Source organism: Colobus angolensis, unplaced genomic scaffold (assembly GCF_000951035.1).
Source record: "Colobus angolensis palliatus isolate OR3802 unplaced genomic scaffold, Cang.pa_1.0 Scaffold164, whole genome shotgun sequence".
Taxonomy (NCBI): Eukaryota; Metazoa; Chordata; class Mammalia; order Primates; family Cercopithecidae; genus Colobus; species Colobus angolensis.
In genome coordinates, this window is record NW_012114755.1 from 199,188 (window position 1) to 215,062 (window position 15,875).

At 49.7% G+C, this 15,875-nt stretch overlaps 1 protein-coding gene across 1 annotated transcript in view; it reads right to left on the reverse strand.

The window, feature by feature from the left end:
- Nucleotides 1–5,096: 5,096 nt before the first annotated feature.
- Nucleotides 5,097–15,875, reverse strand: part of PLEKHA7 (pleckstrin homology domain containing, family A member 7) — a 135,267-nt gene continuing 124,488 nt past the window's right edge. The window contains exons 16-21 of the mRNA XM_011937430.1: nt 12,319–12,427; nt 11,896–12,122; nt 8,448–8,636; nt 8,235–8,352; nt 7,212–7,315; nt 5,097–6,732 (exon numbers count right to left, since the gene is read on the reverse strand). Coding sequence (XP_011792820.1) covers nt 6,523–6,732; nt 7,212–7,315; nt 8,235–8,352; nt 8,448–8,636; nt 11,896–12,122; nt 12,319–12,427 — 957 coding nt within the window. The 3' untranslated portion in view covers nt 5,097–6,522. The remainder of the gene's footprint in view (nt 6,733–7,211; nt 7,316–8,234; nt 8,353–8,447; nt 8,637–11,895; nt 12,123–12,318; nt 12,428–15,875) is intronic.

A 15,875-nucleotide genomic window follows, 5' to 3' on the forward strand; every position in this document is an offset into this window, starting at 1 on the left:
CACCTTCCCTTCCAAGTCCTGCTGTGCTCATGGGATAGGATGCCCAGTGGTCAGGGGAACACACCACTGACCCTCAACTACTATCCTTGACACCTGATTTTCCATTGGCTCTGGAACAGGCCATGCTGGGCCCAAGTCCACAGGTGCAGTGGGCAGGATCCAGGCCTTGGGGGCTGGGCCATGGCCTTACCTGCCACCTGCTTGCTACGCTGGGAGGCCTCGGAGGCCAGGGCATAGGAGATGTTGATGATGCGCTCCTGCTCCTGCAGCTGCAAGTCCAGGTCAGCCACACTGTTCCGGTCCTGGCCTGAGGTCGGCTGCAGGTTGCACATGCTGCAGGAGGGTCGTAAGCAGACCATGGGCCCTCCTGCCCTGGGCAGCAGCCTCAGGAGTGAAGGGTCTCCCTGGCCTAGAGGTTCTCAACATTTTGAGGGGGTTCAGACAAAAACTGTGGTACTTTCTCCCTAGACAAAGGTAGATGCTTTCCCCCAAACACCCAAACGATCACCGCTTTGTTCCTCTTTTGGGAAGGCCACAGACCTTAAGTTCACAGATCTAGCTGGAGGCTCTTATTAAATTCAGACATGAAGTGGCTAAGCCAGCTCTGAAATGGAGGCATACAAACAAGATTACGTTTCTGAAGCTATTGAGGCTAAGGGGACAGTAAAGTCACTTCAGAGGGCCCCAGGCCAGCATCCAGGGGAGTGGGCAATGCCTCTGGTGCCCTAGGGACAAGGCTGGCACCCTTGGCTCCGATCTGCTGGTCCGCATGAGGGTGCACAGGCCCAAATGCTGGGAGGACCATCACTGGAGCTGATCTCCAACTAGGTCCGCTTCACGCCATGCTTGGCTCCACTCTCCACACTTGCTAGGGTCACTTGGGACACAGAATTGGAGGTGAAAGCCCAGGACAAGAAGCCTCTACAAATGTTGCAGGCCTTTCCAGATGACCTAGGCAGGCTTCCTTGCTGATCTGCTGGCAATGAACCAGCCTGCCCCCTCCAATGAGTAGGGCTTACCTGAGACAAAGACTTGGCAAAACATGCACCCCAGCCAGCCTGACCCAGGGCTCACATGGTAGAGACACCACCTGGGGTCAGGGTGACCTGCCAACACTTGGGTAAGTGAGGACTGACCTTGACCGGGCGAGGATGTTGCGGATCTTCTCAGCTTTGCGGTAACGCGCTTGCAGCTCCTCAAGGCTAGGTGGCTCTTCGGGATCTAGCTCCACGTAGCGCTCAGGAATTGACACCTTCTCTGGTTTGGACAACTGGGGAGAGGCCAGGAGGTGGCAGAGGGAGACACTCAGATGTCTGGGTTTAGGACTCGCTTTTCCCACCCCCGTCCCCTCCCACCATGGGAAGCAAGCAGAGTCCACAGAGGCTAAGTAACTTGCTAAGATCACAAAATTAGTAAGCTGCGGAACCCAGGTTTGAACCTGAGTCCGACTCCAAAGCTCGTGTTCTTTCCACTCCACCAGACAACCTCCTACAGGCTGGCGGAAGGCAAGGGCAAGATAACTAGACTACAAGCTCTTGGGAAAATGATCATCCTTAATGCCACCGTCAAGGCCCTAAGTGACCTGACCCCTGATGACCTCTGCAGCCACTGATCAACCAGCCCCTCCAGTTCCCCGCCCACAGGAGGGCCTCTGTTCCATCTGGGAAGCTCTTCCTTTTGTTCCATTGACTCTCATCTTTTCAACCTCACTTTGAGAAGCCTTCTCTGATCCCCTCCACCCCCTCACTTTCCATTCGCCATTGTCTCCCTCTGTCTAATGCAGGGACTTAGTACTTAGTAGCCCTCCAACTAAATCTCCCTGAATGGATGGATAATGGATAAATGGATGATTGACAGGTGGGTGAATGAAAGGATGTGATGGTGCTTTCTGTCCCTAAAAAGGCTCTTCTGATCTAGACAGGAGGCAGCTCTGCTGAATCTACTGCTGGCCAGAGGAAGACAGCCCCAAATTCCACCTCACCAGCATCTCCCGTAGTCCTAGTGGCAAACTCGGCTTGGTGAAACTTTGCTTGGACTAAGAACACTAAAGGAAGCTTTTGCATGCTCCAGGAACTTTTTCCTCCCTGAGTTACAAAAGCACACTAAAATGGGGTGGGTTGAAGCTCCTAAAAACGGGCTTAACCCAATCCCAGGGCAAACCTGGTCATGGATTTAAACTTACAGGCAGCCCTTTCACTCTGCTGGAGATGGCAAGAAATAAGCTCTTCTCTGTTACTCCAATGAGGACAGATTTAGAGGAAGGAAGTAGATTACATTGTAGCAGGAGGAATTTAGGTTAGAGATAAGGAAGAACATTTTCCCTGGACTGGCAGGCAATCAGGACACTACAGAACACACTTCCCCTGCCAAGGCAGCATGTCGGGGCTTCCTTTGTGAATCTAAGAACACAACAGACCTCTGGCTGTTTCAGATGGCAAAAGAACAAGGTCTTGGGCAGGGGACCAGCCTTGTTAACTCCTAGAGCCCCAGCAGACCCCAAAACTCAGCAACTCTATAGACACCTATCTTATCCACACGCTGTTTCTTTGTTCCCAAAGACCACAGGAACCCGTAACATATTGAGTCAGGTAGATAACATTGGCAAATCAGTTTGTGAATGGGCCTGGTCCTGCCTCTTAAGACAGCAGGAAGGCTCCGGAAGACACAGGTCCTCCTCAGTACTCACTCTCCTATCACACAGACCTGGGGAAAAGTTTTACTGAGGTCTCGCCTATCCCTCATGTGGTGATAACATTTCCTCTTGTGCCATTTCCGGGCAGGCCAAGTCCTCAAATGCTTTTGGTACATTTATGGGTCACTGTGTGATTCATTCCACACAGTCTTCACGCAGCAAAGATGTACCACGCACCCACTGTGTGCCAGGCCCTGTGCCAGGGGCTAGGGATACAAAGGTGAACCAAGCAGCCATAGACACTGCCCTGCAGAGCTTAGGAATAGCATCGACATAGGTCCCAGGAGACCATCTGCGTCTTGAAGATGTTGACTGTGTCATACCCTGAGTTCCCTTTCTCTCCACTTGGGTAGAGACATTTCTTGATGGGTAGATCCAGCAGTTACTTGCTCTCCTGGGCCTGCCCTGTCATGATGCACATAAGCCACCAGAGGGCACCAGAAGAATTCAGACCAGAACACTACACTGTCCCCTAGCTTATATCATGGCTGGAAATTTTCACTTGTGATTTTCAAACCTGCCCCTCATTTTCCCCTAGTCAGACTGCCCAAGTTGGCCTCACCAGCCAGTTGCAAAGCCAATCCCTGGTGTTGCAGGGAACATTTCCTAACAATAGCAACTGCTGCTCACGTGCCTACTATGTGGCTTTGATTGCTTTGGTCGCTAAACCTCCAGAGAACATGTGGAGTCACTTAATCCTCTTCACAACCCACTTCACTGTTGAGGAAACTGAGGCACAGAGAAGCTAAAATTACAATTTGCCCTAAATTAGAGAGAGTTTTGAACCTTCATTGAAACGTCTGGCCTCCTTTCTTTGCCTCAAGCTGCTATCCATCCATTCTCCTAGGCCACACTGAAGCTGAGCCATGTCCCTGTTCAGGGTGATACCCCACAGTGGGAAGGTGGATCAGGCTGGGAGCTTGAAGGCCATGTCTCCTGGAGGACATGAAGGAAGCGCCTGCCCTCACCTCTCTGCTGATGTCCAAGTCATAGTCTTGAGGCTCCAGGTCCAACTCAGTGACAGGCATGGCCTGCACTTTCAACCAGCCATTCTCCTCCTTGTCCTTTTTTTCCCCTTGCACGACCCGTTCCAGCAACTGCAGGTCAAAGTCCTGCTCACGCTTCCACTGGCAACAGAACAAGAGGGTTAAACGTAGTCGCTTTCTGACTGCTGAAAGGGCCCAGCTGGTCACCTTTTTCCATGGGGTCCTTTGGAAGATGAACCTGTGATCCCATTAGGGAAAAGCCGTATGTGCAATAGAGAATGAAGCTGCTGTCCACTTCATATGGGCTGTTCCAGACTGCTAATGGAACTGATCTGGGTTCCCAGAAGTTTTAAACATACACCCTCGGGGCATGGGTCTAAGACTCATGACTTCAGGCTCACAGTGGTCCCCAGGGAAACAGAAGGCTGTCAGAGAGGGTGACCTCCAAACAACTCGGGACAGAGTTCTAGAGAAGGGATTTGCCCCTTCCACTCTCTACAGCTGGTTCAGGAGACATATGTCCCAGGCTCAGAGTTCATGGAAAAACATGCCCTTCAAGGCCCTGCTAAGCAAGAGGAATAACCAAGGGTCTTTCTATTGGAAATTTTCAACAAGGTAACATTTGTAGGTGGGGGATATCGCACTCACAGCAGGGCTGGGGAGGTACAAGCAAGAGCAGCTTGGAGCCAATGAGGCAGACAAACTGCTGTGTGAGATCCATCTATTTGAGATAGATGTTTTCTTTAAATTAGAAAAAAAAACTAAATCATATAAAATTAAAATGCTAAATCAAATGGAATGTTTCTAAGTCTGTTTCATAGTATCAACTTTGTAACAAGCTTCCCAAAAGGGAAAATCTAACCCATAAGATCCAGCCATGACTGTCCAGCCCCGTGGTGGCTTCCTGTTGACCCAGGACCTGCATCCTCACAGGCCTTTGACCACTGAGCAGGTTGTTGAGAATAGAGTAGGCTCAAAGTCTCACTTCCCCTGAGCAGAACCAAAGCAGATGCTTATCTATCCCAGGTCACCTCCTCTCTCCCATCCATCCACCTCAAAGCCCCAAATGATCCTGATTGTCTTTGATGCCTCCTCAAGTCCCTCCAAAACCCCAAACCCAGAGCCATATTTGCACATTTCACCCATTCATGCACAAGCTCTCAATAATAACCTCAAATCAGTGTAATCGCTCTTAGGTGATGGTTTCCAATTATTGTTGGAAAGGATTAGGCAATTGAAGTTCCAAGGATGAAAAAATCAATTTAATGATTCACAAAGAAAACACTCATTTCCTTACACGCTCACAAATGCTCCAAATAGAGATAAGTCCTCATTTAAACCCAGCCTGATTGTTTCCACAAACAGGAAAAGTTCACTAGACTCTACAAGGTATCCTGGGGAAGAACCACGCCAATCCATTATTATTAAGCAACATGTTTATTGGCGTTGATGCAGAGACTTACACAAGTCTTTTTTTTTTAAGAGAAAAATTACAAGGTATTCAAGTTACGAGTTTTAAATAATCTCTACATTTGAGACATCAAATTATAAAAGGTCAGTGTTACCCCATATGACATTTGTTTTAAAAGTTTAAAAGTTACCAGGTTTGCAGCTTTTAAAGATATGAATGCCCTGGGTCTTACCCCTTTGGTGTCTGAGCTAACAGCTGCAGAGAGGCCCTCTGAATACACAGTATATTTTGCTATCCCTTCAAGTTATTAAATACCAGAAACACAAAAGGTTTTCCAAAAGAAATTGTGTGATTGGACTAGAGGAATTAAAACCGAACAGCCTCAGTCTTGGGAGAATGTATTCAAACGTGCAATCTCTGAAGTCCCTGTCTACTGTCCAGGTGTAAGGCATGGATTTTTATAAATTAATAATGCCCAGACCTCTGCCAATGACTGTGGCCTCGGGCAGCAGGTTGGCTCAGGCTTGTGGGGTGGCTTTTGGGACAAGTGAATTATGAGTCAGTAGGCCTGCATGAAGAGGGCAGCAGAAAGGTGAGTCACATCTGGGAACACTCAACGGGCTATGGAGACAAGAACCGCTATTACAAGCCCGGTAACAAGTAGCACAGGCCAGTTAGAGCACGTTCAATGCAAATCAGAAGCTTCTGTAAACACAATCAGGCAGGATTAGAGAGGCAACGAGCGGTAACACTAAAAGCAAAGGAGCTTGTGCAATGAATTAGGGAAAGAACAATCAGGCTAGAGGTTTAGGGAAACATGGGATTTCAAACAACAGGGAAAAGTCAAATGGAATGTTTCCAGAGGGACCTAAGGTGACTGTGGACAGGGCACAGCGCCAGGAAGCACCACCAGGGAGCAGCACAGGCCTCCCCAGCTCTCCCTGACACCCCTGAGGCCTCTGCACTGCAAGCCCAGGGAGACCACTGGCCCTCGGGGCAGGGGTGTGACCCGGTGCTCCAGCGCCCTCACACAGCATCTGCTGGCAGGTGTGGGAGGCTGATCGGTTTGCTTGTGCTTCTAATCAAATGTCACCATCTTCCTCCTCTCCTCTCTGAACCCTGTATTCCCAGATCCTGAATTTGGCTGAGATTCTGAACGCCTGCAAAGACCCCTCTCCATCGTGGCTGGGAGGACTGACTGGGTGTTTCCTCAGGCTCCTGGGCCTGTTTGATCCTCACTCCAGCTCTGGTTCAGGTCATCCTCTAACCAGGCATTTGTCCAGCCTGTGTCGTGGACAAACAGCCCCGTGGGGTGTTCTCTCAACCATTTAGGTCAATGGATGGCTTGCTCACTGGGAGGTGTGATATGCTTATGTTTGGGGGACTCTGAGGGGCACTCGGCTCCTTGTCCCTGCCCCGCTGCCTGGCCCCTCCTAACATACTGAGCCAAGATCTCCAGGGAGTGGCCGGCTGAGGTAGCGAGATGAGGGCAGGCCTGTCCTCTCCCCTTGGCCCAGTGTCCTCTTGCGCTCTCGGACCAGGGCCTTCTGGTGTCGCTTCATGCGCTCCAGCTGCTCCTCCGCACTCATCTTGCCCCGCTGGTGATCCCCTGAGTACAGGCGCTCCAAGGCACTCTTGGGTCTCTGAGGAAGAGGAGGCAGGCAAGAGAGACACAGAACGGCTGGGCTGGGCATGCAGAGGACAGCCACCCCACCCCGCTGGCTGCATTCCCGTTGTCTCTCACACACATGCACACTCTACTTGGGCTCCTCTTGGACTTAGAGAACTATTTCCTCTAAGCAACACGATGCCCCCAACCCTCAGGAGCTTTCTGAGCAGAACCCACTCTGCAGATGCAGACACTGAGGCTCAGGCCTGTCCAGTGAGGCCAGAACCCAGGGGACAGCCTTCTTGAGCTCCCTCCTGCCACCCTGACAGGCCAGAGAGAAAGGCAGGATGCCCTCCTTGGTGGGCAGTGAGTGACAGGGAGCTCAGGAGGGGCTGAGGCCACCCCAGAGGCCATCCCCAGTGCTGACGGGATGGCCAGTTACTGTCCCCCTGGGAGACCCTCCCTCCCCATGTGAAGGAGCAGGTAGGTCCTCGACAGCTCAAGGCCACTCACAGGGAAGGTCGCCTTGCTGCTTTCGGCATTGAGACCCCTCCGGAGTGTGACGTAGGGAGCAATGGTGGATGACTGCTGGAGCCTTGACATGGACCCTGACAGCCCTTCATGAGGAAAGAGAAGTGCGAGCATGTTTGTGCTGGGGGTGGGCGGGTCCCCGCTTCTCCCTCATCACACATTCTTGTAGGAGGACCAAGAGCACCCAGCCAATGACCCACCCTTATTTCTCTTCTTCCTCCCCAGGGCCTGGAAGAGCAAGGTCCCTAATAGAGGATGAGGGCCAGCCCAGGGGTGACCTTTGTCCCTGATGGAGGGCAGTGTCCCTCCAGATCTGTGGACCACTGCAGGCTTTCCTTACATGCAGATGACCGGGCTGCCTGGCAGGTGGAAAGACTGGAGGGGCAGGAATGCCTTTCACCCCCTGATCTATTCTTAGGCACCCTGCACAACCCAACTTGGGGTGAGGAGGAAAGTGAGGACACTCAACTGGAAAGAAGACATTTAAGGAAAGGGTTCATTGAGGGTTTATTCGAGAGACAGAAGCACTCTGGGAGGTCTGAGATGGACAAGCTGGTGGCAGCAACCCAGCCTGCAGGGTGCAGTGACTCTGGAGCCAGAGCACTGGGATGGTCTTCTGGTTCCACCAATGATCAGCTAATTGGCAAGTTATTTAATTTCTCTGGGCCTTAGTTTCTGTGTCTCTAAAATGGGGATGACAGTACTTTCCTCATAGGATTGTTGTGAATATCATGTCTATATAAAGTGCTTAAACAGTGCCAGGCTTTCGAGTAACTGCTATTATCATTGTTCCTTGGGACAGATGTAACAAAAGAGGAAGAGAATCATGATGTGGGCCAGAGGAAGACAGGCCAGGTCCTCCCTCTTGGCAGCCCAGAGCCCCCTGAGAGCTGCTGCTCACTGCTAGGCCTGGAGCTGCAGGCAGAAGGGTACGAGGCACCATCTGAGGGCTGGAAGCAGTGTGGTGGGATTCCCAGAGAAACTCCAGGGAGGACCCTGCCTTACCTCTGCCTGGCAGCGTCTGGTACCTGCTCTCAGGGCCCACAAGTCCCAGGGAGGGCTGGGCCATGTCCCCGCTGAGGGTCGCCAGCTCAGGCTCACTGACATACGACCGCAGCTCCACCTGTGGGCAGAGACCCAGGTGATGTGACCTGCCAGTGTCATACCCCCTTCCCTCTCCCCACATGCAGAGTGGCAATCCCAGGGTCCCCCGCTCACCCTGGAGTCCCCGTTCACACACTGCCCCAGCTCCCGGTCTCGCTTCCTCTCATCTGACTGCCGCTTGAGGCCCCGCACAGACGTGTGCCGGATGATGGTGGCCTCTCTTGGCAGAGGCGGCACGGCCGGGGGCTGGTCCTCTGGGCTGTAGAGTTCGGGGAGTGGGGGCCTGGGAGGGGCTTCATCTTCCTGCTGAGAAAGAGAACCAGACCAGTGGTCAGTGAGACACAGCTGGAGGCAGGACTGCTGGGTACTGCCACAGTGGAGGTTTAAAGGGCAGGAACAGGCCACATCAGAGCCACAGAACATGGCTGCTTCAGCCAAGGAGCACTCACACTTCCCCGGGAGGAGCAGTGAAGAAGGGACATGCCTCTGCTCCTCTATCCCCTCAGATGTATACAGTTTCTATTCTGCAAAGTGTTACCTGTATAACTGTCCCAAAACCCAGGACTCAAGTCTCCCGGGTCCATGTCCTTGGTGCTGTGCCAAACTGCTCCCTCCGCTCATCTGGAATGTACATTGCAGGCAGGCTGCTAACCCTGCCCTGACTTCCATACTTACGACAGCACCACCCACCTGGAGAATAACATCTACCCACTCAGCAGTGCTTAGCCTGAGCTGGCTCACTGGCCCTGCACAAGCTCTGGCTCCTTCAGCATGGTGGGGACCTGAACAGGGACAGAATCTACATCCTCCTGGCCTTTCTATCAGAAATGTGCATGGTTACAAAATATTTCCTCCTTCCTGACTCAGAACAGGCGGTCACCATGAGTGACTCACTGTCTACCATGCAGCTGATTCTCTAGAATGTGATGAACGCAACCATTTTCCTTGAAACTCCCTGTCCACAATGCTCTGTGAGGGCTGTGGTTCCTCTGCATATCGACAGACCGGCCCCTGGTTGCCATGAATATCCACTCGCAGGACTAATGACCATCATGCCTTCTACCTGCTAAATTCCCTCTTTCTCAGTCTAATTTGGTTTTGTTTTTAAGAATTTTGCAGAGGCACTCCAAGCTCTTGGAAAGTTCAGGAAAGAGCACTCCAAAGCAAAGGCTTATCAACAATCTTCTAAAGCAATAAGCTTAACTGATGTGTGAAAGTTAAGCAATCTGCCTAAGATACCCACTGGTTCTCCAAGGATCCACAGTTTCCAATCCTGACAAGACATATGAATCACCAATTTCTAAAAAGCTCCCCAGAAAGTTAAACATAAAACATCGATTGCCTTTGATTGAATGGAATGTCTGGAGGCAGAGGATGGGAAAGAGACATGTTATTATGTACTTTTTTTATATCTTTTGCTTTTGTATCCTTTGAGAATATCATCTAATTTATTTTTAAAAAGACATTAAACTCAAGAAAGTAAGTCAAATAAAAATAAAAGAACTATAGCCACATGCAACAATGTATATAAACCTCACAAACATAATGTCGAAGAAAAGATGCAAGATACAAAAGAGTATAGAATTATACACCAGCATAATCACAGTGTTTAGGAAAGTCAGCACAGGTACTAAAACTGAAAAAAAGAGAAAAGGGGATTATTATCCAAAAAGTCAAGATCGTAGTTACTTCTGGCAGACAGGAAGCAGCTTGAACTGGGAAAGAACCCAGAGGCTTCTGGTTGCTGGCAGTGTTCTATTTCTTAGTCTAGCTGTTGGTATAAAACAGGTGATCTCTTTATTGTTATTCATTGAATTATATAATCCTGTTTTATGTCATTTTCAGGATGGGTATTATTGTTTCACAAATATAAATGGGTTTTGCTTTGAGACAGGGTCTTGCTGTATTGCCCAGGCTGGAGTGCAGCTGTGTGATCACAGGTCACTGCAGCCTCAAACTCCTGGACTCAAATGATCCTCCTGCCTTAGCCTTCCCAGTAGCTGGGACTACAGTCATGTACCACCACGCCCATCTTAGAAGTGTTAAAAACAAGCAATAATAAAACAAATGGTAAAACTGGCAAACACACATATATTCCTAGGAGAGAGGACCTCTCCTGGTGATCCTGATGCTCACCCAAGCTGAGAAAGCCCTGCCTGAGCGCCACAGATGACCAAGCTGAGGAGGAGCCTCTGTGACCATCTACAAAAGGGAAAGCGAGGAAGCTCAGAGAAGGGACAGACTTGCCTGAGGACACACAGAGAGAATCAGTCCTGGAATCTGGATGTCCCAGCTCCTATGCCAGCGCCATTTCCCCTACTCCCTGTCCCAGCTGGCAGCATCCCGCCCTATGTCGGCAGCCATCTGCCCCAGACATTCCTGCTATTTGTTTTGGTATTTTCCCTGTCCTGTTTCAGGGTAAGAGCTCCAGTCCACCTCTTGGATCTAGGATTCGGAAGATCTCAAGATGTTGAAATCCACAGTGACTCTCTGGCTGGGTGGTGGGCCATACCCTGGGTGCAGCTGTGGGCCAGCTGTGGGCCAGCTATTGCTAGAAGCAGGTAGATGGTGAGGACCAGGATAGCAGAACTCATGTGTTTTACCCAGCACTGTGCACTGACCTCACCAGAGGTCCAGGGACACACGATGCCTGGTGAATTTCCTCCAAGCCTTTGTTGGCAAGAATCTGGAGGGCCCCATTCTGAGGTCCACTCTGCTATAGATTCCCTGCACTGGGACTAGCCTCCTTGTGTTCTCCAGCCAAGGCTGGCCTGGCCCTGGAGGCGTGAGCTCTCTTGAGACCTGATCACATCTCCTATTTCTTTAAAGTCTCCTGCATTCCCACACTCTGCCAAGAGCTTGGCCTCTTTCTATGCCAGGCAAACCAAGGTGCTAGCCCAGTCAGCCACAGAGGCCACAGACCGGATCTGGGACTGAAGGCCCAAATGGCAGATGGCACAGAATAAAAGAGAAGGGCCAGGAGATGTGATTGGATTCACTAGTTAGAATGGAGACATTGAGCAAATGTCAACAATTTAGGCTCTTAGTTTTCTTCTCTATGGAATGGGGATACTGCTCTTGTTGTGTACATTCTGTGAGGTTATTTTAAAGATCAAAGCATCCTCACAACCCAGCCCAGTGCTCAGCAGCAGGTGAAGGGAAGGACATTTTTCCACTGGACTGAGCTCACTGCCCACGGACACCCCGCGGATTTGCACAGAGGTTTGCATGGGGACAGCCTCGCCCACAGTCACACACCTCTCTGCAGATCACAAACCCCATCCTACTCAGCACAGTTACTTCTTCTTGGTGGGCCTCAGTTTTCCTAACTGCAAAATGGGAGAGTTGGGTTAGATCATCTTCCAGGGATCTTCCAGTTCTGAGAGTCTAAGGCACAATAGCAGGGAAATACTACTCTTTAACTGCTTGTGACTAAGGACTCCTTTAGGACACTGGCTGGGTCCATTTCCCCAAGTTTTCCCAGGAGTTTCTCTTCCAGGAGAAAGTAATCTGAGGACAGAGAGGAAACAATGGCATTCAGCTCCTAGTCATCACTACTTACAACTTTGGGCTTCATCTTAGTTGGTGACTGAAGGGGGGATGTCACTTTCCTCAGCTGGGGTGGGTGAGGTCGGTACGGCACGTAGGTTTGCAGCTGGGGGAAGAGTCGAACCTCCAGAGGGGTCCGCACAGGGCTGGTGGGAGGACTGGGCTGTAGGGGCAGCTTGCTCTCAGAAGTTGAGAGTGAAGGCACAGGCGGGTGAGGAAACAAAGGCACCGTTTTTCTCTCTAAGGGGCATAGAAGGAAACAAAGCACGGGATGGAACAAAGACCCCCTTCCTCGGAGGATGAGTGGGGTGATTTAGCACCTCGAAGACCCAACCGCCCCAAGGGCCATCCCACCCACTTGGCTCCCAGCCTTCCACCCTCCCACCACCCCCGCCCTCACCCAGATCCCCCACACCCAGGAAGATGCACAGCTCACCCGGATTTTGGACGGACTCCACTAGAATTCTGAAGTTCTCTTTATTTGCACTCAGGCCTGCAGTGACATCTTCAATTCTCCATAGATCTTTCTGTATCTGTGATTTCTCCTGAGGAGGACAAAGTGGTGGGTTTTCCTTCTCAGCTCCTTACAAGTTTCTTCTTTTTTTTTTTTTTTTGAGACAGAGTCTCGCTCTGTCACCCAGGCTGGAGTGCTGTGGCCGGATCTCAGCTCACTGCAAGCTCCGCCTCTCAGACTCCCGGGTAGCTGGGACTACAGGCGCCGCCACCTCGCCCGGCTAGTTTTTTGTAGTTTTTAGTAGAGACGGGGTTTCACCGTGTTAGCCAGGGTGGTCTCGATCTCCTGACCTCGTGATCCGCCCATCTCGGCCTCCCAAAGACAAGTTTCTTCTTAGGACTTATCCTACCATTTCAGACAGAGCCCCCTGCCCTGGGGGGCAGCATCCCCTCTGGAAACCCCACTAGTGCTAGAGCCAAGCCTGCTTCATAGCTTTCTAGGGAAGCATAGACATGGAAAATGCCCAAGATCCAGGGAGAAATTTCAGAGTAGCTTTCAGCAGTCCAGCTTGCCTAATTTAAAAATAGACTGCCGTAAACACTGTGCCATTCCACTAAAATACTGTATGACACACTTAGAGTAGTCAATTTCATACAGACAGGAAGTATAACAGTGGTTGCTGGGGGCGGGGGAGAGGGAAGAATGGAGAACTATTTAATGTGTATAAAGTTTCAGTTATACAAGATAAAAAGTTCTGGAGATTGGGTGCACAAAAATGTGAATGTACTTTACACCACTGAACTGTATACTTAAAAATAATTAAGATGGGTTGGGCGCAATGGCTCTTGTCTGTTATCACCGCACTTTGGGGGGCCAAGGAGGTGAACACTTGAGGCCAGGAGTTTGAGACTAGCCTGGCCAACATGTGAAACCCCATCTCTACTATAAATACAAAAATTAGCCAGGCATGGTGGCATGCGCCTGCAATCCCAGCTACTTGGGAGGCTGAGGCACGAGAATCGCTTGAACCCGGGAGGCAGAGGTTGCAGTGAGCCGAGATCATACCACTGCACTCCAGCCTGGGCAAAAGAGTGAGACCCTGTCTCAACAAAATAATAATAATAATAATAAAGATGGTAAATTTATGTTCTGTGTATTTTACCACAATTTTTTTATTTTTTTTTTTAAGATGGAGTTTCACTCCTGTTGCCCAGGCTGGAGTGCAATGGTGCCATCTTGGCTCACTGCAACCTCCACCTCCCAGGTTCAAGCGATTCTCCTGCCTCAGCCTCCCAGGCAGCTGGGATTACAGGCACCCACCACCACACCCAGCTAATTTCTGTATTTTTAGTAGAGACAGGATTTCACCACATTGGCCAGCTGGTCTTGAACTCCTGACCTCAGGTGATCTGCCCACCTTGGCCTCTCAAAGTACTGGGATTACAGGCACCTGGCCTTTACCACAATTTTTAAAAAGGCACTGTCTTATGTAATCATGGCAGAAGGGAAGGAAGGACTAGAGTTTACACCATCTCTAGGATACAAAAAACATTTTTTTAGAAGTCAGAGCTGAACCCAAGATTTGAGGTTTAGTTAAAAATACAGTAATGAATGGAATATTAGTTGGCAATAAAAAGAAATGAAGTACTGATGCATGCTACAAGGATGATCCTTGAAAACATGCGAGGGAAAGAAGCCAGTCACAAAAAGCTACACATTATATGATTCCATGTATAAGAAATGTCCAGACTAGTCAAATCAGTAGAAACAGAAAGTAGATTAGTGTTTGGCTACGGCAGAGGGGACATTGGGGAAATGGGAGTGACTGTTAATGGATACAGGATTTCTGTTGGGGGATGATGAAGTGTTACAAAATTGATTATGGTGATGGCTGTGTCATGCTATGAATATACTAAAAACCACTGAAATGTATACTTTAGAAGAGTGAATTTATTTATTTATTTATTTTTTGGAGATAGGGTCACTTTGTTGCCCAGGTTGAAGTGCAGTGGTGTGATCAAGGTCACTGTAACCTCAAACTCCTGGGCGCAAGTGATCTTCCCGCCTTGGTTTCCCAAGTAGCCAGGAGTACCAGAGCATGCCACCATGCCTGGCTGGTTTTTCTTTTTCTTTTTCAGTTTTTGTAGAGACAGCAGTCTTGTCATGTTGCCCAGGAAGGTCTTGAACTCCTGGCTCCAAGTGATCCTCCTGCCTTGGCCTCCCAAAGTGCTGGGATTATAGGCATGAGCCACCATGACCAGTCAAAAGGGTTAATTTTATGACATGTGAAATATATGATAAAGCTGTTGATTTTTTTAACACAATAAGAGTACAATTTTTATATATCAATTTAAAAAAATAATAAACTCCAAAAAATACATATCTACATACAATGGGGAAGGACCTAGGCTACATGATCATGTGCATTCTGACAAGCAACAACCAAAATCGAATGGGAAGAGGATCTAAAAGAGGTACGGAGGGGTCTGATGTGGTTAAGGGACTATGGCTATCTCTTGACGGGGTTGTTTAAACATCCAATGTAGTATTCTCTTAACTTTTAAGTTAACATGGGGGGACGAGAGCCTTGGTCCCACCCCATGGACTCACCCCATCTCCTCTCAAGGCACCTAGCTACCCCTCAACTGGAAGAGTTCTCGCACTGCATGAGCCTCACGAACCTGCCCGATACTGCTTGTTGATTCATCCCTACAGGACCTGGCACTTAGCAGGTTCTCAGTGCATCCATGCTGCATGAATAAAGGACCAGTCATGTAAAATTCCCTGAGCAAATACTTTCCAACAGCCATGACAACAGATGTCCAAAGCCTCCTGTCCCAAGGGGGCTCACAGTTCTCACTCTCTCTCTCTCAACACTCCAACATAAAGCACATCCTCAGGTCTGGCAAGCAAATAATGGGCTTGATTCTCAGCTGCATGCCAAAACATGAGCACCCTAAAACAAACAGGTATATCATTGAGCCCAGGGCATGTGTAGGTAAGAGGATGACCTCTAGGGCTGAAGTCCCCAAGCTGAGTGTTGGGAACAGGTAAAGAAAGGGATTAAACACAGTCCTCTTCCTCCTCCATAGCTGCCCGGCAAAGCTCCCCTGTCAGCCACTCTCTTGCCCCGCTGATGCCTTTCTGTCACCCCCACATGTGAGTAAAGAACAGAGAGCAGAGAATAAAAAAGGCTGGAAAGTCCCTATCCTTCTCCAAGGGCGATGGAATTTTGGGCCTTCATAATGAGGGGAGGGGAATTTTGGGGGAATTGAGGGGGTGGAGTTTCATTCCTGTCTCCTCCCACCATACTGGGTAGAAAGGCTGCTATGTGCTGCTTTCAGTAAAGCCTTGAACTCACTGATTTAGCCTTGACTGAAAAGGGTATTTTCCTGGAGCCAAACCTGATTACAGGGAGGCGAATTTCTAAGCCCTGTTACTGAGAATCTGCATATGGGGCTGCAAGCACATCTGCAGTGCTGATGATTTATCTAGGGCTCTAACAGCCTGCCCGCCCTAGAATGACACCAAAGAAGTTA